This window comes from Trichosurus vulpecula, chromosome 1 (assembly GCF_011100635.1).
Source record: "Trichosurus vulpecula isolate mTriVul1 chromosome 1, mTriVul1.pri, whole genome shotgun sequence".
Taxonomy (NCBI): Eukaryota; Metazoa; Chordata; class Mammalia; order Diprotodontia; family Phalangeridae; genus Trichosurus; species Trichosurus vulpecula.
The window spans coordinates 183229442-183257220 of record NC_050573.1 but is presented as its reverse complement, the minus strand read 5'-3'; the positions used below and the strand labels follow the sequence as shown (position 1 = coordinate 183257220).

Below are 27779 nucleotides of genomic sequence, written 5' to 3'. Positions count from 1 at the left end.
AGGGCAACAGCAGGAAAGAGGCGGAGATGCCGAAACAGTCGGGAGCGACACACAGCCCTCCCCGAGCCTTCATTCTAGACGTGGCTCACAACAGGAACCACAGATTTCACCTCTCGCTGGCACGTAGGACAGGCCATGTGAAAAGACTGAATTTTAAACGTCAAGCGGGGCTGGAGAATAAAGACAGGCCTGCTCCCTTCTCTCCAATTTCTATTTTTCTACCATGGGTCACAAGGGGGAAGAATGCCAGGGAGGAGACAGTGCCTTCTGTCAGGCAAGAAAGAGCTCGTTCCACTCACTCATCTTCCACAAGACAGACAAATGTCCAAAAAACTTTTTATTATTAAACCTTGTAGTACAAACCTGAAAAGTAAACAAAAAAAAACTGGCAATAAACAACAATGAAGTCTTTCCTTCCAAGGAAAGAGAGCAGAGCAGCGCTAATAAATTAAATGTCCAACTGTAAGCCATAGTCAGAAGTTTACTGTCAAAAAGAGGGGAAAAGTACACAGCAAGGCCATAAAAACCGGACAACCACATTGGAAAACACTCAACTTGTCTATGTTATTGTTCAATATTCCAAAAACAGTTCAGTCTTCTGCAACAACAACCAGCAAATTGTATTTTAGGACTTCCCTGACAAGTCCCCACTGGCAAGCTCAGTGTGAGGTGGGTAGCTACGGTCTTGTTGAACTCAATTATGAAACAGAGGACAGCTTGTGAAAAGTTTCCCTTCTTTATTCCACACAGACTGTACACACAACCAGAAGAGGGCGACAGCTACTCCATTATGATTTTTCGTTGTTGCTCAGTGACGTAAGCAGCACTTATATAAATGTTACAAGAAAAACCCTGTAAGCATCCAGTCCAATCCAACCGATGAAGAAACGGAAACGTAAGGCTTTTCTTCATCTTGTCCCTTTGCCGCCCTTCCCACCCTCCCCACCAAGAAAAAAGGCTCAAGTATTTAAAACAATTTACAGGCATATGTACAAAAAGGGATGGGATTTCTTGTGTTTGTGTGTGTGTGCATGTGTGTGTTGTGTGTGTATGTGTGTGTTTTGTTCTGTTTTGTTACAACACATAGGGGAAAAAAATAGACAAGATGAGCGCAGATGTATTTTCACATTCAAAAACAACTATGCAGACCTCCTAGTGGCTCTAAATGTGATCACAGAAATGAAACAAATTCCGAAAGGAAAGGATTAATGCTGACTTGTGTAAAGATGTGAAACAAGAACAGCCGTGGGATGAAAATGGAATGTCAGAAAGATTGCACGTCTATGACAAAGAAGCACTTCGGGCTTCGATCATTTTTTTTCCTTTTTTTTCTTGTAAGGATGCTATTGAAGGGTTGGGGGTTTTTTTGTTTGTTTTTTTGTTTGTTTTTTTTTGATAAAGTAGCCAACAGCACCAAAAAAATAACAGAATGGATTTCCTAATGAAATCAGGCACAGTTTTCCCTCACATGACCCCTCCAAGGTAGGCAGTCTTTCTTCTCTCTCTCTCTCTTTCTTTTTTTTCCTTAAACAGATGCATAGTGATGTGCTGGTAAAAGAACCTCGTCACTCCAAATCTCATCATTTTGCCTATGGTTAGGAAATAAAGTCCACCTTCAGCTGCCATAACCTCCCAAAGAAGAAGAATGGGCATCATCCAATTAAAAAAAAATTACAAAACTCATCTTGCACACGACAGAAGAAAAGACAGCCAAAGTAAAGCAACTTCTTCTTTCAAGTTTTTGTTGTCTCCTATCCCCCTTCTCTCTAGAAAATCTGCTCACATGACTGGAGAACAAATTATAAAATACAACAAACTTCAACCTATTAAAAATGGGTTAAAAGTCTTTTTTCCCCACAGTTATGAAAAAAATAAAAACAAAAAACAAAATCCCCCAGGGGGGAAAAAACCACCAAAAAAACCCCAAAAAACAAACCAATCCAACAACAACAACAAAAAAAAACAAAAACAAAGAAGGCTTTTGCTTAGCCAAAGGGGTGATACAAATTAATATCTCAGCCCCTCGAGGGTTTTTAAAACAGTGAATATACGGCAGTTTCCAAAAATCCAACTGCCGTATCTAACTATCCTAAGTACAAAAAAAATTTCAACAATTTAATGCTAAAACAAAATTAGTTCTCTAAAACCAGAAGAAAATCTTCTTTAGAGCTAGTGCAAAGACAGCTTGTATTCTACAGCAAGTACTCCAAACTAGGATATAATAATTACAAAAAAATATATATAAATCGACAATGAGTGTTGGCATCTTCATGATGAGCTTGAAGCACTTTTGGATGGACCGGAGGATGAAAGCCTAGACGATGGCACGTCGACTGTCGCTCTCTTGCGGGGCCCTCTTTTTGGCGTAGGCTTGCTGATACAGTTCTCAATGCTGCCGTTTTTCCCAGATACTTTTCCACAAATCTGATTGACCAGACTGATAATCTGTTCCTGTTTGGGAGGAAAAGGAGAGCATGAAATGAACACATCTGGGACAATCTTGTCCCTTCCCCTTACTTTCTAGGCCTCCGGCAGTCAAGTAGCAAAGGCAGTGTATGTGGCTCCCAACTGGGCAGCCCCCACCAGGAGAGTGAATCTCTCCATGAAAGAGGAGACCAACCGAACATGTGGCACCACTGCTCACAAACAGAAACTGATGGGGAGACGGCCCGAGAAAGGCAGCCAGGAACACTGACATGCCTTACCAGGAAGGAAGGTGGCCAGGCTGGAGGACAGAGACATTACCAACTGCAAGGTTACCTATGCTTTCACTCAAAGCATGACCAACAAAGCTACATGACTTAATATTTACTTTAAAAATGGATGGTAATCTTTTTCTTTGAACATTCGAATAAAGGCAGAAGGACAGCCCAAAGCACCGCATGATACGAACTCATTTTGGTCTGGCTGGGACTGAAGTTGTAAGACACAGTAGCTAAATCCTTCAATGTATTTGATTATGAGGAGTATTTTATGTGACAACTGTTAGGCTTAGGAAACAAGACCAACCTTTGACTCAGTCTTCTTGACGATGGGCATTTAAAGTAAAATAAGATGGATCTTCTTAGCTTACATAAAGTAATTTTTACTGGATGGCTAGGTTTACGCAGCTGGTCAAACCAGCCACATCTAAACACCAATTCTTATAATTCAAAAAGAAAAGATGGAGCTTTTGCTTCCAAACAGTCACAAATTTAGCAAAGCTGCTTCACTTTGGTTCCATAGATATGGCCTACAAAACACTTTGCCAAACCTCACACACACCAACTACACTCCCACTACGTTTCACCCAGAAAGGTAGAAGCAATGGAGTGAACAACCAAGCGAATGTTCTCTCTCACCCAGTAAGAGGCAGCTCTTTGCAGGATCAATTTAGTATTTCACAAAGATTTGGCTAAAAGATAAGAGTCAAAGGCGAATTCAATCAATCGTCCTTAGGCACTATCGACACAAACGTAGGAATAGTTAATGTAAGTTAATTTCTAAGAGTCAAGAGCTACCTACAAGTCAGTGGGATTGTCTCAGGATCCTTGGAATGCGGTGTGATGGTCTCTTTCCTTATTTTTAACCCATCTAAAACTCTTCTTCCCTGTCACCAGACTGTGGAAACGATTTCTCAGCCCTCTGCCCCTTGAGTGCCCTGGTCAGTGTCAGCCACATGTGGAGCTGGAGCCTTCTCTGCCCTATGTCCTCTGTGTGTGTGAACACCCAGGCAGAGGCAAGCCTCTAGAATGCCAAGACCACTCCCTGCCCACCCACTCCTTCCTTCATTATCATGACACCTGGAGGACTGAAGCTCTAATCCTAGGGCCTGATTTTGAAGTCTTTTTGTCCTCTCAGGTATAGTGGAGACACACTATAAGTATAGGTGTGAGGCCAGCTCTATCTCCCCTCCCAATCCCCATCCAGAAGAAAAAACAAATCCTTAATCCTTAATATCCAGATACTAGGCCTCTTGCTGTGGTCAAGACCTTATCTGGGGGCCAGGTACATCACCTTCTGGATGTACCTCCTATCTGGTCAGGTCCCCGAGACGAGAACATCAGGTATTTACCAACCAAGATGAAGAACAAAACCTCCCTACTTCTCCCATTCCTGCCTTCTTAGAAGACAAACAGGCTAATACTGTTAAAACTTCTTGGAGTCAAGCCCTAAGTCCAGCTCCCGGTTGCTGCTGTGCATTCCCATCCTTCCTCATGGAATTCAGCACCTAGCCCAGAGCCTTCCCTTCTGCTCCCATGCCCACCTATATTAACTTCATATAAACTAGGCTAATATATAGTACACCTATACACCTCCAGACTACCTATTTTAATATACTTGTCAGTGTCTTCTCAGATACCAATGCCTCTCGGCTCATCAACATCCCTACCTCCCACCTCAGCCATGCACAGAGATGGAAGTGTATGGTAAATGTGGGGTATAGGGTGTTCAGGGAGGACTAACACATCTGGGGTGAGGACTGCTTATCTTCCTCTGGCGTCCAACCAGTCACCCAACTCCCCTGTGGCTCCAAGAAGCTGCAATGTGCAGCGAGTGGCCAGACCCTGGCAATCCTCCTCGCGGATGGGCTAAAGCAGAGAAAGGGTAACCAACAAGCCTCATGCCTGCTGGTGAGTTAGGGGGATGTCGACCTCAAGTATGTGAAGACGTCCCCCAGCGGAATGGGCAGAGGAGAACAATTTGCTCCAACGACCATGAAGGCAGTCAGACGCTACCAACATTGTCATTGGTCGTCTTCAGAAACAGGCCAAACAAAAGAGTGTAATAAATGTGTGTATCGTAAATACCACAAATCTCCCCATCACTCAACCACTGCACAACATCCATGACCCTAAACTCCATAAGTCCTGCCTCTTTTCCCTCCCTGTTTTTTCAGGTCTCCCTCTGTTTTACCTCTTCTCAATCTATCATCTTCTCCAGGACCATCTCATGACTTTGCCAGTCCATCAGCCCTCCTCTGGTCTCATGGCCTCACTTTATGATCCTTATTCAATAATTGGTCATTTAAGCATTTTTTTCTTCTCACATTCCCCCAGTTTTGGGGGGGGGGGTGGTTTGAGGGGGAGGAGGAGAGGAGACATGACACAAAACTTTTCTAACAAGAAGTCAAGCAAATCAAATCCCCATATTGATTATGTCCACAAAACGTGTGCAATTTTGGATATTAGTTCATCATCTCTCTGTCAGGAGCCGGGTGGCATGCGTCATAAAAGGTCCTAAGGAATCACTGACCATTGCATTGATCAGAGTTTATAATTCTTTCAAAATTGTTTATTTTATATAACATAAATGTTAAGTCTTCCCGGTTCTACTCCCTGCACGTCAGTGTACACAAGTCTTCCCAGGTTTTTCTGAAATCATCCCTTCATTTTTGACAACAAAATAATATTTCATTATATTCATGTGCCACAATTTGTTCAGTCACTCCCCAAATGAGAGCAGAAAGGAAACAAACTTTTATTAAACACCTATTAAATTGGGCATCATTACTCTCTAGTTCTTTGCCACCACACAGAACTGCTATAAATATGATTGTGTAGGAAGGCTGTTTTCCTCTTCAGGGTCAAAGGGTATGCAGAGTCCATTAACATAGTTCCAAACTGCTTTTCAGAATAGCCAGACTAATCCACAACTCTTCCAACAGTGCAACGATGTAGTTTGGTTTTGGCAAAACACCCAAAGATAGAGGTGGTCTATCAACCTCCCCTCTCCTCAATCTATCTTCTACTCTACGTGTGTCTGCATCTGTGTGAGTGTGTGCGTGCGGGCGCTCCTCAATGTCACTGGAGTCAGTAATATGACCACACTGACAAAGTCCACTACAAATACATTCCTTCCCCACTGCCTAAAACATGCCCAGGTTTGCTCCATCCTTCAACACCTTCCCTTCATCCTATCAAGTTACCACCCTATATCTTCCCCCCGCCACCTGCTCCTTTCACAGTCAAATTCCAAGAAGTCATAGACTCTCTACTCCACTTGTAACGTCCTGACACCCTTTCAATCTGGCTTCCAATTCCAGCAGCTGACTGAAACCACTCCACCCACGATCGCCATTATCCCAGCCCAAGCTCTTTGAGGCTTTTGAGAACACAGAGACTATCTGCTCTTCCTTACTTTGACTTTATTGATAATATTTTCCTTCTGGTCCTCTTCCTATCCATCTGACCTCTTAGTCCCTTTGCTAGATCATCATCCCCCTCCAACTCTCTAATCATGAAACAATTATTCTACAAGTCTGTGTCCGGGACCCTCATTTTCATTTGTTTTAAAAAACAGGATCTTTGGGAGAGCTCTCACTCCCATGAATTATCTTTATGCAAATGACTCCCAAATACCTATACATATACCCAAGCCTAGTTTCTCTTCTGAATCCTACCCTTAAATAGCCAACTGCCCACTGGACCTTTCCAAGCAGATGGTCTACACAGATCTCAAATGAAACAAATCCAAAAGAGGATTCATTGTCTTCCCCCACCCCCGCCCGAAATCCACCTTTCCTCCAAAATTTTCATCCCTGTTTCTAGGTCTTATCAATTTTAACTCCACAGCTTATGTCCCAGGGCTCACACTTCTCTCCACTCTTACTACCATCCCCCACCTCCAGCCCTCAGACAAATGGACAACTCGTGTCTAGCTCCTTCCATCTCCAGCCCCCTTCCCTCCAGGCTCTTAGAATCCCCTCCTTCCAAGCCCATCTCTCATGGTTCTTCCTACCTGGAGCCTTTCCCAATTCTTCCTGTTACTAAAGTGCTTCCTTCCTCGTCCGATTACCTCCAATTTACCTATTTGTAGACGTGTTGTACTACAATAGAACATCAGCCCCTTAAGAATACTTTTACTGTTGTGTCTGCCAACTAAGCACTGAGCATGCACTTGAATGCTCTTTGTAAAAGGAGGCTCTCATTTTGGGCAACAAGTTACGAACATTCTGTACAGAAAATGGGCATGACAACAAGTACATGTCAGTTTAAAATTTCTAGAAGAGCTCATACACATACCTAAAGATATACTGCAGAACAGATCTATAAGCGTCTCTGGAAGTTATCTGCCTCTATCAATGTAACAGTAAGGTGATAGTTAGCAGACTGTCAGCTCCCCAAGGCCAGGGATCAGTTCTTATTTATCTTGTCCTTTCCCCCAGGGCCTAATAAAGTGCTTAATGCTCAAGAAAGGAAGGGAAAAAGGGGAGGGAAGGAATAACAACGTAGGTAAGGCCATAACTAGGGCAGCTGGGGGGGGGAGGCCCACAGTGGATAGAGCACTGGTGCTGGAGTCAGGACATGAGTTCAAATTTGACCTCAGATACTTACTAGCTGTGTGACCCTGGGCATGTCATTTAATGCCATTTGCCTCAGTTTTCCTCATCTGTAAAATGAGCTGCCATTCCCAATCCAGTGTTTTTACCAAGAAAGAAGAGTCAGACACGAACATGGCAAACAGACCAGAATATGAAATAATGATGACACCTAGCGCCTTACAATGATTACGGCCCTGAACTAGAATCTGGGAGCAAAAGCTGAACTTCATAAAGGAGAAACGTGTATGAATCTTTTACAACAAATCTCATCTGACGTAACAAAGCCAGGTGACTATGAAGGCTAATGTGGATGAGACCAATCACTGTCACAGTATCTCCCCTACCCATCCCTACTAGAAGACTGCAGTTCGGTGTTGTTCTTCCTGTCCTAATAAAATACCCATTCTCATTCTGATGAAGCCACTCATGAGTGGCAGGACCATCTAAAGGAAATGACCATTCATCATGGTGGCTGGAATATGAGAGTAGCTCGTCTTTGGCAGTTACCCTGCTTCACAGAACAGATGTCTTAACCTCCAAGAGACTGACCACAACCCCTTCTTACCTTATCCAAGAATCTCGCACCACAAAAGGAGGATAAAGAGCTAGAACCAACCTGCCTATTCAAATTATGGAATATGGAAGTCATTAGCAATCATAATTTACTTCTAAGTAGTCCAAGGGCACTTTAATTCTTATTAAATCAAATGACATCCATTCCTTCGCCTCACTTTTTTTAGGAATGAAACGCAGATGCCTGGCATGCCAGACTCCTGTTACTTGTGGAGTTATTCAATCTTTCTGGGGTTTTGTTACATTAGGGGCTTATAAAAATTTAATCAGTGCCAAGAGGTTGGTAAAAATCCGGGTTTCTGCTTCCTAGAGCTTGCTTCAATGTGTTCCCAGGAAGACATCCACTTCTCTCAGGCTGAATCAAGAAACACTGGGATAGTGGCTTTGATGAATATCCTCAAGTTTTATTTTTAACCATATTCTGGCATTTGCTCTTTTAGTAAAGAAAGAGAGAAGACGAAGTGGCTATTGCCTTCACCGAGCATGCTTTTGAAAAAACAAAAGAGATGCAAATAAGGCTATTTCAGGCTTTCCAATCTTATAATTTAGCCAAATGCTGAGCAATTCTGACCCATCCTATTTGGATGTGCAACCCACTGCCTTTGCCCGCTACCCCTGTGGCTTACCTTCAATTCTTTTGCCATAAATGATAAACAGTTTGCCTCTGATGAGAGAAGAAAATCAATCAGTGGTTTCTGAATTGAACCTGGAGGGTTTTGTTCTTAACCCAAAAATACATTGTGGCAGAGGTGCTATTAGAGTCCCACAAAAGTCCCTTACCCCAAGTGTCAGATCCACAGAACTTGCTCCAAGGAAGCTCATCATTGGGAAACCGTCATCATCTCGCATAATGCTATCGTCCTTGGTGCTCTCTCTGCCTCATCACCACCTTCTGTCCCAGAGACTGCAGTCCCAAGCTCCCAATCTTCCTTTAAGGAGGGAGCTCAGCTCAGGAAATCTCTTTTCTCAAGAGGCTGCACTATTCTGGGATTTTTCTGATTTTTGCATCATGCCCCAGGCAGGTACCTTGCCTGCCCCTTCATCCTCCACCCCCTTTTGCACATTGTCTTCCCCCATCAGACTGTAGGGCTCCTGAGGGCAGAGCCTTTACTTATTTATTTATTTACATCCCAAGCACTTAGCACAGTGCCTGGCACATAGCAAGCACTTAATAAATGTTTATCAACTGACTGACTTCTCAACCTTTTCTGGGTAGCAGGCACAAGGGGCAGAAGTGGAGAACAAGCTATCTCCTGTTGGCACTCTTCTGACTTAGAAAGGACTCGGGATGTCATTAAAGCTCTTCCTGAGTTTCCAGTGTTCTTACATTCAGACATCCCCCCACGTACCCTCCAATCCGGCATCACTGGCCTACCTGCTACTCCTCAAACATGACCCTTTATTTCTTCATTCCCTCCGTACCTGGACTGCTCTGAGCTTCCCTGGCCCTCTTCCTGCATCAGCCCAAAACCCCCAGCTCTGCAGATTGTCTCTCACCATGGAGACTCCCTCAGCCTCAGTATTCTCATACGTCAAATGGGAAGAAGAGTACCTAACACCGCAAAGGCTTATCATGAAGAACAAATGAGATTACACAGGCAAAGCTCTCTGCAAACCTTAAAGTGTATATATAAATGCCAGCTGTTATTAGACAGCAGAGTGGTCTGCCATTTCCTTCTGCAGCTCATTTTACAGGTGAGGAAACTGAGGCAAGTAGGGTTAAGCGTCACATCCACAGTCACACAGCTAAGTGTCTGAGACTAGATTTGAAATCAGGTCTTCCTAACTCTAGACCCAGCACTCTATGCACTGTATCACCCAGCTATCACTTTGTGGGTATCTAGTTATTTATATTCTCCCATTAGGATTCTCGAGTACAGAGATGATAGATAGACAGACAGATAGACGGATGGGTGGATGGACAGATGGACATTTCAGGTTTGGCAGGAAGGGAAAGAGTAGCTAGGTAAGAGCCCAGATCACAGAGTTCCATTTTCCTACCATGTTCTTTAAACATGATCTACTCTCACCCTGGAAGGTAGGGATGACGCCTAAGGTACACAGACCCAGTCTGGGAGTTCTCAAACTTTTTATTCTTAAAAATGATGGACACTCCCCATCCCATCCCCCCAAGCTTTTGTTCATGTGGACTCTATCAATATTTAGCATGCTGGCAACTACAATGTCTTATTATGTAAACAGTTTTGAACTTGTGCATCCCCTGAAAGGTTCTCAAGGCCCCCTGTGCCCTCCAGATTATCCCCTGGGAGGAGCACTCCTAAGTCTGATCCCTTCACTTTTCAGATGAGACTCAGACTTGTCTAAAGTGACACAGTGGTCTTCAGACACCCAATCCACTCTGGCACGCTGCCCATTTTAGTGGGCGACTAGTCTAGACAAATAGGACATGGATGTGTTCGGGGGGAGAGAGAGAAAGTGAGGAGGAAGATCTCTCCAATGATCATTTTACCAACTGGGGCATCATGGCACAAACTAGAAGACAGAAATGAGCCACATCACTAAGCAGGGCATATCAGAGTGAAACAGTTCTCCCACAGTGAAGTCTTTGACTTGATTGAGCGTGCACTCACATTAAGTGTGCTGAGTGCGACAGATAAGAGGGCCAAGCACTGACACGTGACTGACCATTGGGGTCACAGTAAGAGCTCTATTCTATCTTGCTTAGTCTGTCAAGGACACACAAGGTTACATCAATCCTTCAGAGTCTGGAGATGAGAGACCCCTTTGGGGAGAAATCTAATTTTTAGTATCTGGATATCATTACGTTAAGAATAACTTCCCACTAGTAAGAATTCACTGATCAGGAGCTTTTTGCTGAGCTTTTGCAAAGATACCAGTGTTGCAACACAGCCCTCAATGACAAAAAATTCTTATTCTACTGAATGATAAACAGCAATAAGTATGCCAGATGTTTGTAATAAAAAATAAGAAAATGAACCCACTTATCTGAGAACATCACCTATTTTTCATCATCAGGCTGCATGGTTCCCTTTCTAACACATCTCTCTAACAAGTACAACTTGATATAGGATGAAGTCTTAGGTATTTTTAAGATCTGAGAGGCTATTTACAAAAACACCGCATTCTTCTCCATGGGAGTCTAGAGGAAAACAAAAATTTATTAACAATAAAATGAGAACTGCTGCTGCTTCATAACACAACAGAATGTGGTTTGGCTAATCGGATGTTAACAGCTGCCTTGGGCACTGCATGGTATAGAGGGTTGGCGGTTCATATCTGAACCCTTACTTACAATACAGTCAAAGGGGACTGATGATACTGGGGCGTATGGAGAAGTGTTACATTTGTTTCTAGATCATTTGACTCTCATCAGCTCCATGAGCAGTACAAGCATAGCTCATGGCCCTTTTTTTTGCAAAACACTCAGGGCCCTAAAATCAAAATAATACACATGAGGTACCATATTTAGAACTGGGAGCAACCTCCAAGACTATCTTGTTCAGCTCTTTGGTTTTAAGGATGAAGACATTGAGGCCCTGAGAAGTTAAGCAATTTGAACAGGGTGACACCAACAGCTCCACTGAGTGTCCAGAGAAGATGATCTCAAAGCTCAACACCTGGGCCCAAGCCCTGCCTCTCACCCACTGTGTGACCAGGACAAGTCACTGTAACCTTGCAGTCTTGGGTGGCTCTCTTGGACTGGGCTGCAGAGGTGCCCAACTGCCTTAGGAGAAGGAGGATTCTCTCCTAAGAGTACTCTATACTGAGGAAACCAGAGGTCCAGTCCCATCCCTATCCCACACAGGTGGTACGGGGAAAAAGTACAAGTGGAATCCGAGTGCTCAGATTTCAAATCCAATGCCCTCTCTGCTATTTATAAAGCTTCAAGGGTAGGGCTGTCACTTAAGAGTGTGTGCCTAAGGAACATGGGAGCTGTGTCCCTAATAACCACTCTTCATTTTGGCAGTGACAACATCTACTTACTTAGCTTCTGGCTTGCAGCTGGAACTGAATCCAGAGCCTGGTGGGAGGTGAGAAAGGAGGGAAGAGAAAGGGACCTAACACCTCCTCTCTTGTTGTTTCAACCCCTCAGTGAATCACCTTCTGGTTTTGACCATCCTGTAGGTCTCACGATAAAAACCTCCTAGTATTCCTGCCACATCCTGGCCCTGGCCCACCCACTTGCAATGTGGGCAGGCAAAGCTTCGTCCTCTTCTCACTCAGGTAGATGCCGAGCCACCTTGATGAGACATTTGCAGCATCGGAACCCACCCATGTAGAAAATGCAACCAAATCCCTTGTAAATTAAACCCATGGTTGCCAAGAATACTGAGTTATTCTAGAGATTTAGAATGGAAAGAGGCTGAACCTGCCAGTAGTTTCTTCACTGGCAAGGGCAATGGGAATCATCCAAGACTGGGCCTCCTTCTCCGAGTGAGGAAAAGGTTCTGAAGAAGGTTCAGAGTCCCAAAGACTGAGCACTACCGCCAACAACATGCACAGAGGGGTATGTAAGGCAAACAATCTCAACAACTCAATAGGGGACGCTGCTCACTGAGACAGCACAGAACGCTGAAATCCCAAATCTCATCAAACTCTTCCTCCAGGAAAAATTCCTTGAAGCTGCTCACATGGAGCCGAGGGGAAATAAAGGTGGCAAACCTGGAAAATGCAGGTATTGGAGAAATGGCCACAAAGCTACCAAGTGGCAGGGACAGCATCGGTGTGGTCATTCAGGGCAAGCGTTAGCCTGGTCAAAATGGCTGTTACACATGAGCCCAAGCCCGTCTTGCTTGACTCCTTCTCCCCAAAACATTAGTTTCTTAGACAGATAAGTGTGGTGGCCATGAGAGCAATTTCCAGCAGCGTTTGAAATCAGGGTAATAAAAATAATCAACCGCTACCCTCCTCAACTCACTACCAGATGCCTCAATGCCTGATTTGGCCTTGTGTACAGAATACTACATAGACAGGAAGAGAATGATATAGGAGGTTGGAGATCAGAGAAGAAGGGCTGTACTTCTCACCGAAGTTTCTATTAAGAATGTTTAAATGAAATTCTTACTTCCCCACTGGAAACATAAAAAAAAAAAAACCCCAACACATCTACAGCCCCTGAGAGGCCTAACCAAAAGCCCAGGAGGTAGTCTTGGCTATAAGAGGGCTCCTGTATTTTTCCACTAATTAAGAGGAAAGGGAATGGAATTCAATACAAGGGTTGTACTTCAAAGCACATTCCTGAATTCTACCCAAAACCTGCTAAACTAAAAGGGAGAAATTTGGGGCGGGGGGGAGGGGGAGGGGCAGTGTTTAAGGGTAGAGGAAATATTCCAAATATTAGAACCACCATGCTTTCACATATGGTGTTTATATTATCTTAAATGCAAAGAATTTCTGGACAGGAAGCTCTGGAATAGCTAGGCTCTAGCGCTGAAAACCCCACTTTGGTGGCTGAATTAACAAACATATAGGGACATTTGTTTCTCAGCCAGAGGAAAAAGAAAATTCTTTTCACTCCCTTTGCCTCATCCCCAACCTTCCCTCCTTCCAAGTGATTTGTACTTGCTGGTAACACTCTCCAAAGTTGGCCCATTGTGAGCTCACCCCCTCCACAGTGTGCTTCCCACACGTGTGTGTCTGCCCCAGTCAAGGGATCCAAACATCTACCCAACTAGACAGTTCCCTGATTATCTCCCAAGAGCAAGAACTTGAATGGCAGCTTGACCATCTCAAAGACTGTTGGATGCACACAGGAAGTCCAAGCACCCTCCCTGGGCACCACAGTTCATAAGTACAGCATCCACGAGGGAAAGGCTAAGCTCAGCTGGCTTGCCGAGCCAGCAGCAGCACCTCCACAGTGTTGGAAGAAACAGTGACCACCGACAATGGAAAACTGCAAAACTGTTAGAAATCCCAGAGGTGTCTCAGGTTTCTCCACATGCAGCGCCTCCAGAACAAGCAATCTGGACTTTGCCAAAGGCAATCCCAAACTAATCATAGAGACAACAGTTTGGTTTGATAGAAGTTTTGGTTTGATTGAAGGACAATATAGGTGGGACAGGACAGTGGTCTTTAAATAAAGAGCTGCCATACAAAAGAGGAGCAGGTTGGATCTGTTATCCAATATAAGGAAGAATTTCCCAATAATTAGAGCTGTGCAAAAAAATGGAATGGGTGAACCCTGTGAGATATTGAGTGCCCCATCAGTGGAAGTATTCAAGCAAAGGCTGAATCACCTGTCTTTTAAGAGTTTTGAGGTCACCTAGTACATGACTCTGTCACTCTCTGTTAATGAAGTTGAGAGACTTGCCCAGCTAGCAAGTCACGACTAGAACCGAAGCCTCCTGAGCACCAGCCCCACAATCTTGCTTCTGTACCATAGGCCATCTCTGCCAGGGCTAATGGAGAGTGCATGACTGCAGTGGACAAAGGTAGGAACAGAGGGCCCAGAAATACACGCAGCCTCAGAACTGGACAGGTCGTCTAGTCCAAATCGGTCATTGTATAATAGAGCCAATGGAGGTCCCCAAAGGGCACAGCATCAGAAGACCGCAGACTGAGACCTGGAGAGGACCTTACGAGGTCATCTAGTCCAACCTCATCAATTTCCTGATGAAGAAAAGACTGAAGCCAGGGAAGGAACATACAAGGCCAAGGTCTCAGGTAGTGAAAGGCAGAACTGAGATTTCCACTTAGGGATTCTGATGCCAAATCCTGTATTTCAACTGCCCCACCACACCAGGCCAGGCTGCAGCTTCCCTCCCCAACTCCGAAAGATCATCCTAGAACCAACCCCTACCCAGATACTGTGGGTTGTGGAATTACTGTGAGACATTGTCACAGCCCAAAACTGGGCCACATCAAGGCTAAAGTCTTCCCATGAAGTGGATCGGAGAGTATGTTAAGTCACAGTTTTCAATTAGCCTGCACTGCTCCCCAGTGATACAGCAGCAAGCTGCTAACTGCTCCTCCCTGGAGTGTGCCTCATCTCCACCCCATCCCAAGCATCGTACAGGCACGCACAATGGACACTGGATGGCACAGATCCCCATGCCTTCAGCCCTCCTTCTAAGGGGGCAACAGAAGCCCCCAAGAGCACAAGCTGCCAAGTACTGACCTCGTCATAGCGGTACATTAATTTCAGTCCCCGACAGGATTTCTGCTTCTCCACGTGGCGTAGCGCACACTCCAGGCAGAAGACGACATTTTCATTTTCTTGTACAACCTGAAAGGTAGGGGAGGACCAGATCAGGTCACGAAGATGAAGTTAAGTGAAAGAAGGCACTGTCAGGAGACAGCTCTGAATCTTAGGGCTGCTAGACCTGCACCCATACACCCTATGCATCCCCTAAGGAATACTAATAATCCCTTTACAATTTAAAAGCTGCCTCTACTTACATTAATTGCACAGAACCATGATATGGGCAAGAAAGACATCACCACCCCCACTTGACAGATGAGAACACAGGGTCAGAAGGTCTGGGGCCAGAAGCCAGGTCACTACTATCTACTAGTGACTCCTAGAAGAGAGGTCTCACCACTGACAGGCAACATAGTGTCCTAAATGAGGCAACATAATGTCCTAAATGTTATAGGTGGAGTCAGAAGAACTGGATTCAGTGTCCTCTGATGCTTACCTGGCTGAGCCTGCCAAGTCACAAAGTCTTTGAACTTCAGTTTTCCTCATTTGTAAATGGGGGGAGGGACCAGAAATCCCTATCTGCTCTAAATCTATAATCCTATCATTCATACCCTGGTCCTCTCCTCCCATCCCCACTCCCAAACCATTCCCCCATTTTAGGAAGCTTCAGGATGAATGAATACAGAGCCAGCACTAAGCCTTCCCAAGAAGCGGAACTGCCAACTTACTGCTTGTTTTCTATCCATGCCGATCATGACATGTATTCAGTCAACAAATTATTATGGAGTACCTACTATGTGCAAGGCACCGCAATGGCTGCCAAATTATCCTATAAATTTGGTTCAATTCCAAATGGGTAGTGATAATACCCAGCAGTTGTTTTAAACAGGAAAAACAATTACATTGCCCTGGGCATCATCTCCAAAGGACTGAAACGATAGCCTGCAGGTCCTTGGGCATCAACTCCTTTGAGAAAATCAATGTGACCTTTTCATTTTATCATCCAAGGCACTGGTAATCCTGGGAAGACTAGTGACTTTTGTCTAGAAAAGTTCACATGCAAGTAAAAATGTATCCAAGACTGTATGTGTACTCTTAAAGCCCTCTATCCTTGGCCCTGCTCTTGTCACAGCATTTCAAATCAATGATTTGAGATATTAATGAAATGCAGATCAATTTATAGATGAAATGGAAGATAACTAATATTGTGAATAACAACTGGGACTCCCTAAAAGAAACAGGTTAGAAAAATGGGCCAAATCTAATAAGATAAAATTTAATATGGATGAATACAAAATCTTATACTTGGCTTCAAGGGACAAAAAAATCAACTGCATAGAGAAAAACTGGTCTAAAAACAGGATATATGAACAAACAAACAAAAACACCTGATTTCTGAGTGGACTACACTAAGCTCTATAAATCATGTGTTTAAAACTATGATATAATTACCTCAAAACAATAATGCAATCTGAGGATGTATTAACATAGGCATAAGTAGGCGGAAGACCCATCACATTCAGCCCTGATCAAGACACTCCTGTAACATCACTACTAGTTCTGAGCACTACATTTCAGAAAGGACAATGAAAAACTGTGGGCACATTCAAAGGAAATCATGCCATTTAAGGACTGGCTGTCAAACCTCAGGCTACCCAGCCCTGAAAAGAAAAGGTTTAGAAAAAACACAAACAATCCTCAAAAATTTGAAAGACGGTCAAATGAAGAGGCATTAGCCTTTTCTGGCTAGAATCCACAGAGTAAAGTTTCCAAGGGGTGAATTCATGGGTAATCAAGGGCAAAAATCCCAAACAATTAGAGCTGGCCAAAGTGGCATGGGCTGCTTTGGGAAGCAGAGGTCTGATGAACTCCTGTGGATATGTTACAGGGGATTATCGTTAGGATATGGATCAGCCTAAAAGACTATTTATGCTTCCTTTCAGCTCTGAGATTCTAGGATCCTAGAAACTTGCCAGGAATACAAAGGGTTAGATTCTAGGTATCCTAAAAGAAGTTACGCCCCTGGCAATGATTTTAAAATAATCCATTTGTCATGCTCACTCATACAAAGACACACAGACACACACAGCATAATCTTCTAAATGAATGTGTTGTGTCGCATTCTAGGTCAGAGGTCCCATATTACATGTGCAATATGGAACCAGATTAAAATGTGATTGGGAAATGTGTAACAAAATTGTGAATAATGTGAATTTATGGGGTGTGTGTACACATCCATATGTGTGTGTGTATGTGTGTGTATATATACGTACATACATACATACATAGACACACATATACATATATACACACACATACACACATGAATATGTGGATTTCTGGTTTCCCAAGTCAATATATGGCCAGTGGGATCTGTTTTTATTTGAGTTTGATCTAGGTTTTATTCCAAAAGAACAGCCATAATGTGTCTTCCTATCCTAAAGGGGCTTAGAGGCTGAATATGGACTAATTTCAAATCACCAGCTCCTCCCATTTTCCGAATGTTTCAACCAAGAAGTTCTAGAAGAAATGGGAGAATTGAGAGATGTGGAAGGCAAAGCACTTCTCCCTCACCTTCTCAGATGAAAGAATCAATTCCTTAATTAACCAGCCTAAAAAGCTGAAAGGCAAAGAGAGTGATGTACTAGAAAGATCATTGAGCTTGGAGTTACAAGCCATGGGTTCAAGCCCACTGTCTCTACTTACTCATTATTTACCCTCAGAAGTCACTTATGCCTTCTAAACCACAACTTCCTTATCATACAATGGAAATGCTAAGTCTTTCAATCCCTTACCTCCCAGAGGAAAGCACTTGCTTACTTGTTGAGAAGAAAGCCCCTAGAAGCATTACAGAAATGTGGGCTATCATTATAAATTGAGGCAGAGGTAAAATTACCAATGGGGTTTGCTTGGTTGTAAGGATGCTGCTGAATTGAAAATGCAAGCCATTCAAAAAAACAGGAGCGTAGCTGGGAGAAAAGGGTAGAGCTTAAAATACAAATCTGGCAATCATCTGCATGAAATGCTCTCAATATGGGACTAGCTGAGATCCTTGCTGGAGAGAGCACAGAGCATGCACATGCACATGCGCGCGCACACACACACACCCTCCCAACAGTTGACTCCTGAGCAACACCCTTAAATATGGGAGAAAAAAGACAAGAAAGCAGGATGGCAAAGAATGAAGGAACAGAGGGGAAAGCCAGAATAATACAATACTCTAGGAACCAAGGGAAGGAAATTTCACCAAGAGGCAGTCAGTGTCAAATTCTACCAAGATTCAAAGGATAGGGGCTGCTAGGCACCAGCCCTCAAGTCAGGAGGACCTGAGTTCAAATCTAGCCTCAGACACTTGGCACTTACTAGCTGTGTGACCTTGGGCAAGTCACTTAACCCCAATTGCCCTGCCTTCCCCCTTCCAAAACAACAAAAGATTCAGAGGATGAGGACAGAGAATGGGCCATTGTATTTACTGACCAGAAATAAGGCAGAATCTCAAGAGCTGAAGGAGACTGTCATCTCAGACAGCTTCTCAACCAATACAGAAATTCCCCATACAATGTCCCGAGTAGGCCAACACGGGCCTGCTGATTGAACATTTACATGAAGGGGAGCTCACTATTTTTGTGTGTCAAATTTTCCCAACGTTATTGACAAAATCATTACTGAACTGACAGCAGCTTTAGCAAAGGACTAGGAATGGGGGGGGAGGAAGGTTAGAAAGAAGAGGTGGCAAGTGTAGATTTTTTCAAAATAATAAAAGGAGGGAGAGAGCTAAGACAGAAATGAAAAGGGACTGGGCATCAGGGCAAATGGATGATGACTCTGAGGAGGGGTTTTTACTGCTGTTGCTTCCTTTTCTTTTAAATGACAGGACAGAGTCAAGAATATAGATACAGGCAAAATGGAAAGGCCCACTGGAGAGGGAGAGATTGAGGAAGCAAGAGAAACTGATGGAACAAGGCCATCAGAGAGGAAACTGCCCCCTCTAAGACCAGAAAGAAACGGAACAAACTTGTCGACTGGTCACAATGTCATTAGTAAAGTCAGAAAGTAAGGTTATCCAGCGGAAGAATGTGACTGGTTTGAGGAGAAGAGGAAGGGCTAGCTCATACCCCCAGAAATAGGCAAACTTGAGTCAATGAGAAAGGAAGGAAAGGAGCAGCAAACGGAGGGGAGGACCCACTTAAGATTCAAAGCCATGAAATCCGCAGAGGACGCCAGCAGCACAGAGCTCAGCGGCTAGGGAGAAAAGCAGACCGGGGATGGCCACGACTGGCACCCTCACCATGGAAAGGTAGCACAGGTGCTGACAGATCTGACACCGCCTCTCTGACGTCTCTAACTGCAGCCACTTTCGAGGCTTTTTCTTCCCATCCGTCACTGAGCTGCTGCTGTCATGGCTGCCATAGCGCGCAGACGAATGGAGGCCAGCTTCGAAAAGCTGCCTTCGTTGCCTTAGCTCTGTATCCCTGTCCAAAAACAAGAGAGAGCCATAGGCTTGTGAGCGAGTCTTTCTTTAGTCAAGGGCCCGTTTTTTCCCCCAGCTTTCAAAGTTAATATGATAAACCTGATTTGCTCTAATATAACATTTAACAAACACATGTACAAATAAGTTAGGTTTTTTTTTTCCCCTGCCTCCTTTTTAACTTCACATCAATGCTTAGATTTAACAAACTATTCGTAGATTTCATCAGCAAATGTTCGATCGACACCTGTCCAAATCCATTGTCTACCGATCAGCACTAACCAGTTGTGTCTCCCCCTTGAGAGAGAGACAGCGATGCTACATAGTAGGGGAAAAGAGAAAAGGATTATACAGGAAGCCAAGCAACACAGTCACACTCTCAACTGAATTATTTAACCTTGATTTTTGCCCTTTGGATTTACTTAGCTTTAACTGTGCAACTCCAAACTGAGATCGTAATTCCACTGTGGGATAGAAAAGCTCAGTCAGATCACCAGGAGTTGGTGCAGGGTGTGTTAATGCCAGGACCAGCATTTTTACAGACATACACAAAACTGTGAGGTCTGTCCACTTTCCCTAGGATCTCTTCACTTTCTTTTTTTTTTTTTTAATATCTCTTCATTTTCTTTTGTACACAATGCCAACCCCTTGATGCCATACATCTCTCTTTCCAAAATATCCATCACAAACAAGACCACCAAGGCCTAGTGATGTCAAGGGGTGAAGGACCAACATTCCATCCATTCCCTCAGATGGCGTCTTCGGCGCCATCAGGAAATTCTAACTCTTACCACCAAAGAAAAAGGAAGGAGGAAAAAAAATATTCCATCACAGTAAAAATCTATAATCACCTTAAGGAAAAAACCCACCAAGGCCAACTTTGGTGTTCAAAGAACAGCCTGATGGTACCAGGAATCAGGGACTTCACACATGAAGGAATCTTGGCCTCTGGCTGGTGTCTTCATACAGCTGGGCTGCAGGAAGGCTGACCCCACAGCAACTCACTAGCTTAGACTCTATTGGCAAATCACTCATCACCCTCTAGCCCCTGGGCCACTAAGGGACTCCAGGGGCAAAGGGAGAAGAACTCGAACCAGGTTCATCCAGGTTACCTGAGCTCATCCAGAAGGGCGGAGATGGTACTGAGGGTGGGACCATTTTCCTTTTTTGCTTCTGCTGTTGCAATCTGGTAGAGTAACTTCTCCATCGAGAATGGCTTGGCTATGTGGCGACGCTTCATTTCCTGAAAGAAACAATTGTGTTAATATGGGCCTGTACCAGTTTAGGTGGTATGATTTTGGGAGCTGGTGGGTGGTGTTTGTTTGGTGTTGTTTTTGAGGAAAAGGGTGCTGCAAGATGGCAGAAAAGATTTAGGGACAATAGGACTTTTTATTTAAAGTGAATTGACAGAAATACAAACTAGAAGCGCAATTGGGGTCAATGTGAAGAATTAAAAAGGGCTAGATAGAGTTTTTCAGATGAACATTTCCAGTGGGAAAGAATATGACCTAGAATTAATAGACCTATGCTTTAGGTAAAAACGCATCACTGCAGAAGCCTACTACTGCTCTAAAATATTGAAATATCAAACATAAAACAGCTTTCCCACAAATTGTTCCTTGAAGATCAACTAATCAATCAACATTTATTAAGTACCTACTATGTGCCAGGCACTGTGCTAAGTGCTGGGGATACAAAATAGGCAAAAGACAGTCCCCGCCCTCAAGGAGATCACACTCAAATGGGGAAGACAAGAAGATCACAAATATACACAAAGCAAGCAATATACAGGATAAATGGGAAATTTTGAACAGAGGAAAGGCACTGGAATTAAGAGGGGTTAGGAAAGGCTTCCTGTAAAAGAAGGGACTTGAAAGAAGCCAGGAAGGCCACTCTGCGGAGGATTTTCTAGCCAGGGAGAATGCCTAGAACAGATAGATGGAGCGTCTTGTCGGTGGGACGCCAGGAGGCCAGAGCACACCATGGGGAGTACAGCGTAAGAAGGTTGGCAAGGTAAGGGGGGCTTATGAATTGCTCTGAATGCCAAACAGAGCATTTTGTATCTGATCCTGGAGGTGATCTGAGTGGCACTGTGGTCTCTTCAAACTACATGCTGATTGAAATTATACCAAGGATTTAGCCTTAAACCCAGAGAAGCCAGGGTTACACAGAATCCAAAGAATCTTGCTTTCTTTTTTTTTTAAAGGCACAAAACAATCTTCTTTTGGTAGAATGGCTATTTTGGAGTCTTCCACAGTGTTTGAGGGGATATTGACGTGTATATAAATACACATATGGAAGGGAAGAGAAGGGGAAGAAGAATGAAGAGCAGAGAAGAGAATCTGGTCTTGAGTCCATTTTAAGCGTTATTCTGTACCTTGGCCGTTTCAAAACCCATACTTGTCCACTGGGTGGTAGCAAAGTGCACAGTTTCAGAAACACTGTAGCCACAACACACTTTGGACACAAAGGAGCCTGGAAAACAGACGACGAACTGGCCACTTTGCTGTACAGTACGGTGCACCTTGATCCCCTCTTTGCACAGCACCTCTGGGGAGATCTAGGGAGAAACAAAGAGGAAAGCAGTGAAGATTTCTTCAGGAAGGAAGGGTAAAAGGAAGGGAGGGAGAGAAGACATATAACTCCCTAAAACAAAGTTATTCTCACCAGGCTGGATTAACAAAACAAACACTGGGGGCCAGTCTGAGTGAATATTTGGGGACACTTCTTTAAAATGCTAATGATGATTTTCAACCTCAGACAGGGATGGAAAACCAGGGTGGCTCAACTGTGAAATCTACTTCCCAGGAGGTCTTTAAAAATGGATACCTATCGTATCTCCTTAGTGGGTAGTATGGAGGGTACCCCTTGTCTCTGCCTAGAGGAGACAGAATAGAGAAGACTTGTAGTCCTTCCAAGGTCTCAATGGGTTACAGGTTAGAGAGAAGAGTTTAGTTTCTTACTTTGATAAAACCAATTTTCTCAAAATGCCAACAAAATTTTAGTGCACAGGCTTAAGGATGGCAACAAATATTGATCAATCAATCGTTACTAAGCAGCTACTCTGTGCCAGGAACTGGGTGAAATATCAGGGATACGAAAAGACCTTCCCCAAGGAGCTTACGACCTAAAGAGAAAGACAACGTGCAAACAAATACATATAAAGCAAACTACCTGAGGATAAAAAGGGAATAATTAACAAAGGCCCTAGAATTAAGAAGCCACTTCTATTCCACCTGTTAAAATCTATGCTGTTTACATGTTCATGTATTTAATTCAGTTCACCAAAAGACATGTATACACATATAAAGGGATGTCAAAATTTGACTTTCCTTGGACCCTGATTCTCCAAAATCCCTCTCAAAAAATCCCTGTTGCCCCTCCATAATTCTCCTCTGTCTGGGGATCCAAAGGCTTCCTCGTATATCTATTCCACCCAAAGATCTCTGGGGTGATCCTGTGATCCTGATGCACCAGTCCCCTTATAAAACCTATGTTTTTTTTTCCCCTCACACTAGGTCTGTGACAAAACAAAGTGGTTATTCTATACCAGGGCATGAATGAACCTGCTGGCCAAGTGGCTTTCTTGGACAGGAGGTGGTAGCGTTAGAGAACAAGGTGGGGTTCTCTTCAGTAGCCCCCCATCTTAGGAAGGTTTCTCCTCTGAAGTCAAAAAGAAAGGAAATGAGTTTTGGAAGCAAGGCTTGCAAAAGAACTTATCAGGAAAATTAGTAAAAACTCAACATCATCCCCTGCTTTCTAGAAATGGGTTAAAAAGGAAAATCATCAGTCCCCTGGCATCTTTCTATGTGCCCCCAAGCCTGGATCAGTCACTGGTGTACCACCTAGCACCTGGAGCTCAAATACCTGGGTGTGACAAAGAAAACAGAAGAGAAAAGCAGATAGGAAGAAAATGTACTTAATGAGGCTGGTCAGAAACCCAAACCCTGAATAGCCTTACAGAAAATGACCAGGTACTTCAACTGCCTAGGTTTACGAAATAAGAGAAATATGAAACCAAGAATCTTCAATCCCCCAACCCTTTTGACATGAGTCAGTCTTTCCTTCTCATTCAACAAGAGGGATATCCTTCTGTTTGCTATTTAAAACAAAACAAAAACTGTGAATTTAATAAAACTTAACATCTCCCCCAGTACCGAAAAAAAGAAACATGTTTCGGGGATAGCACATACCATTACATTACTTTCAAGCATTTCCAGCCCTGGTGTGCCATTGGCTTGCAACAGGGTATGTACCACGTCCTCGAGTTTGTTCTCTTCCTCAGCAGGAATGCAATACCTGAGAGAGAGGGGGAGAGGGACAGGGAGAGGGAGAGGGAGAGGAAGGAGAGGTGGAAAGGGAGAGAGAGAGGAGGAAAGACTTTACTACAACAATATTTAATTGGCATTCCCAAACTTTTGTCCCAAGGCCCAGCCCATTTATCCTGTGCTGAATATATAGACAAGAAATCAAAAACAAGTTCTTCTGGAAAGTTGCCTCAAAACACAGGGAGCAGGGGGACTGTTTGGACACAACTCTGCAGTCAGATGTATGAGCCCAGCTACATATGATCCACAAAATAAAGCATTCGGTAATTCATTCTTGTAGCTCCCAGGCCCATTTCACACAGCAATGCCATAAATTCCCAGAGGACTATCTCAGTGGCTTCCACCAAGCACTCAGCCAAGCCACAACCCCATGAGTGCTTCAAATTGCTCATCTTTTATGTATATCTGACCTACACTGCAAGCCAAAAAGCTTTCAAACTCGAAACAGATGTTTAAAAACGCCTATAAATCAGAAACAGACACATCTGTAGGTTCAAGCAGCCTCTGGTAAAGTCTCCAATTCTACCTCCTTCATTTCTTGGCTAAGTCCCAGGCTCAGAATTCTATGCTTTGCCTGCAATAGATGAGATCACAAACACTTAAGAGAGGGCAAGTGGTCCAGGCGTGGGGCTGTCAGATATGGAAACCTCAGGGTGCCTTGCCACCCCATCCAGGATTAACTCCTGGGACCAACTCCAATTAGATCTCAGAGGAGTTCTTGAAAGACCAGGATCACATCCACCTTATACAGTTAAGGGCTGTTTTCCTGTGAATATCTCTGATAGGGTTTTGTCAAAGAGAAGGAAAAGCAAAAGTAATTCATATTAATGCAATGCTTTTGGATTTTATATTAAAAAAAAAAGGACTTTCCAGGCAACAACCAACCATAAGATTGACCCTTCATTCAAGTATTCTTATACCTCCTTCTATGATGGAGAAAGGGAGGTCAAGACTTGTCTATGGTCTCATAGCTTGAAAAAGGCCATTGCTGACGAGAAAAGGGCCCTGCTCTCTGAGCTCAGCAGTTTTTCTACACAATTACACTGTCTTTCAATTTGGAATCACATTTCTATCTTGCTCTAAGTTTTAAAAATCACTTTCTTTCCCTAAAACTCTTCAAGTTGGGTAGTAAAAGGAATGAGTGTTGTCAGAGAGAATGAGGTGGAATTCTAGGGAAAAGTAAAGAGAGCCTAGCAAACAAAAACATATAAGAAGAAAACACATAAGGAGACACACCTTTCTGGCTAAAGGGGGAAGGAACAAGACTGTGAAGTCTCAAAGTGTGGGAGGAAAAAAAAAACCACACTTACTGCACACAGGACCTCTATTTGGCTCAAAAAATTAAAGTATATGTAAAGCACTTTGTGTGTAGGCAAAATCTACACCTGTGGTGTGAAACTCAAACAGAGAAACAGATCCCTGAGGGCCCATATTGACTTAGAAAACAACCCATTAACATTATCTATGTTGTATTTTTTTAAAAACACATCTCCATTACATTTGGACTGTTTGACACCTCTGGTGTCCTCACTCATGTCCACACAGGCAAGAGGCCAATAATATATTTAAGTGGGGCAGCTAGGTGGCACAGTGAATAGAGCACCAGCCCTGGAGTCAGGATGACCTGAGTTCAAATCCAGCCTCAGACACTTGACACACTTACTAGCTGTGTGACCTTGGACAAGTCACTTAACTCCAATTGCCCTGCCTTCCCCCCCTCAAAAAAAGATACTATATGTAAGGAAAAAGGAAAGAGACATTAAACCTAACTATAAACAATACGGTTGTACCAAATTGGCGATGGACACCATGAAGACTATAGGAGTTTAGAGGAAGCAATGATTGCGATGGCTACAGTGGTTGGGACAAGCTAAATAGGGGCCCTGAAGGAAGGAATCTCAAGTATAAACAGCATATCCAAAAGTGTGTACATAATAATAAGACGATGATTACAACAGCACTCTTTAGCACTTTCAGGTTTGCAAAGGACTTTACAAGCATCTCATTTGATCCTCACAAAAACCTGGAGAGCTAGGTGCTATTATTATCATCCCCATTTTACAGATAAGGAAACTGAGGCAGACAAAAGTTAAATGGTTTGCCCAAAGTCACAAAGCTAATCAGTGTCCCAGGCCTAATTTGAACTCGGATCTTCCTGATTCCACAAGTCCAGCAACTTATCCACCTTGCCACCTCAATGGAATGTTAAGGTGATAAGTAATGATGCGGAGGTTTTCTACATGGGAGAAATGAGAGAAAAGACTAGAGAGTCAGACTGTAGAGGGCCTTGAATGCAAAGTTATGCTTCAACTGTGAAGCTATGAAACTTCACGGAACAATGCCATTGACCAAAAAACAAATACTAAAACACACCATTCTGAATTCAGTCCGCTAAACTGGGAGAAATGCAAAGAGACGTCACCAGAATAACCCTTGTGCTGACCATTCACTCTTTGTAGGCAAATGCCCATTTTGTTTAGGACGATCCAGGATGTAAATCACCAGTATAGCTTTTAGCTTTGCAAATTTTGAACACAACAAAAGTAACCAAAACAAAAACCTCAAAACCTTCTAGCGCTTTGTTTTGAAAAAATGGACCCCCCCCCCCCCACTCCCGGCAGAGGGCAGAGGTGAAAGGGTGAACTTGAATGAGGAATGTTAATAAGCCTCAAATCAAAACATCTCCACACCCAGAGGGTATCAGCAGGAACCAGCTGATGAACCTTGAGGCAGAAAGATCTATTTGCATTGGCTCTTGATGGGGAAAGGAGCAGGGCACCAACACAGGAAAGGAACCTGCTGTCTACTTTGACAGTGGTTGTGCTTTTAGACACCAGACTAACCCAAGGCAAGTGGGATTGCTGCTGGGCCTATAAAGTAGAAGGAACCTGGCCTTCTTCAGAAAGTCCATTTCTTTTCTCCGCAGATCTCTTTCAGGACACTCCAACAGCTTCTCTCTACTTTGGCGCACAAGGAAGAAAACATGAAATGCTTACACTAAGTTTTGGATTCTCTCTCTTCCTTCAGCCCACTGGACAGGCCTTCCTGACAGATTCCAAGTTCTAAAAGGGCCATATGGCAACCTGCCGACCTGAACCATTCCTAGGCGCTTGTGATGACATCATTATTCATAAGGGTCATATTCAGTTTCAGTTGCTGAGTTTTCACAGGAGTGGCCAGTCACTGTGCTCTTAAACTTTTTTTTTAAATGGTATTTTAACTTCAACATTTTCTGTTACTGATTTGTGATTTAAACACCATGTTTCTAACCAAAATCATATGTTTCAAGCAAAACCACACACCATAAAATATTCTGGTCACATCTTTTTTTCCCCTTTCTCAGTTATAAAGGCCAAAGGGTTGTTCTATACTGTCCTCTGAAATGTCCCTGCTCCCCTGACTTCTGATTCTATACTGATGCAACCCCATGGGGGAAAAGACACTGAGCACAACAATGGCCCTCCAATGTCCCAGGGGTGTCACAAAAAAAGGGATCTCCTAAATGAAGGAGCAGCCCCTCATCTTGAAGCAATATTTACCCAACTAGTCAGAGCTCTAGCTGGCCACTCCAGTGGTTCTCTACCCTGCCATACCCAACATGGTCCTTTAAATCAGATTCAATGGAAAAATCTGGCAGCCTACACTTAACTATCTAAGGACAATCCTGCAGGAAGCTCAATACCACCTCCCTTAGTGACTGATAAAGACCTAAGAGAATTATTAAAACAACAACAATAAAACAAACTGTAGGCACTCCATGTGAGATCTCTTAAATCATCACATATATATACATATATGTATATATGGTATTGCCTACTATAACTTGCCACCTACAAAGTGAAATTTAAAATGATTTCCCAGAGCCTCCTTGGAAGAAGATTACTAGGTTTGTTTGTTTTAAAAGATTGTTCATGAACCCACTAAGCTGATAGTATAGTTACTGTGGAACAACGTGTAGAATGGTCAACTGTAAGAATACAAGAA

General features: G+C 43.4%; 1 protein-coding gene across 3 annotated transcripts in view; it reads right to left on the bottom strand.

Annotated features, from left to right (window-relative positions):
* Positions 1–319: 319 nt before the first annotated feature.
* The window catches only part of JARID2 (jumonji and AT-rich interaction domain containing 2), a 331939-nt gene continuing 304479 nt past the window's right edge, over positions 320–27779 (bottom strand). For 2 of the 3 annotated variants that reach the window (XM_036738762.1, XM_036738779.1), the window contains 6 exons: positions 23661–23766; positions 21845–22027; positions 20580–20710; positions 19288–19471; positions 14976–15083; positions 320–2451 (listed from right to left, as the gene is read on the bottom strand). In XM_036738762.1, coding sequence (XP_036594657.1) covers positions 2269–2451; positions 14976–15083; positions 19288–19471; positions 20580–20710; positions 21845–22027; positions 23661–23766 — 895 coding nt within the window. In that variant the 3' untranslated portion in view covers positions 320–2268. The remainder of the gene's footprint in view (positions 2452–14975; positions 15084–19287; positions 19472–20579; positions 20711–21844; positions 22028–23660; positions 23767–27779) is intronic. The other variant, XM_036738771.1, reaches the window with a different exon arrangement.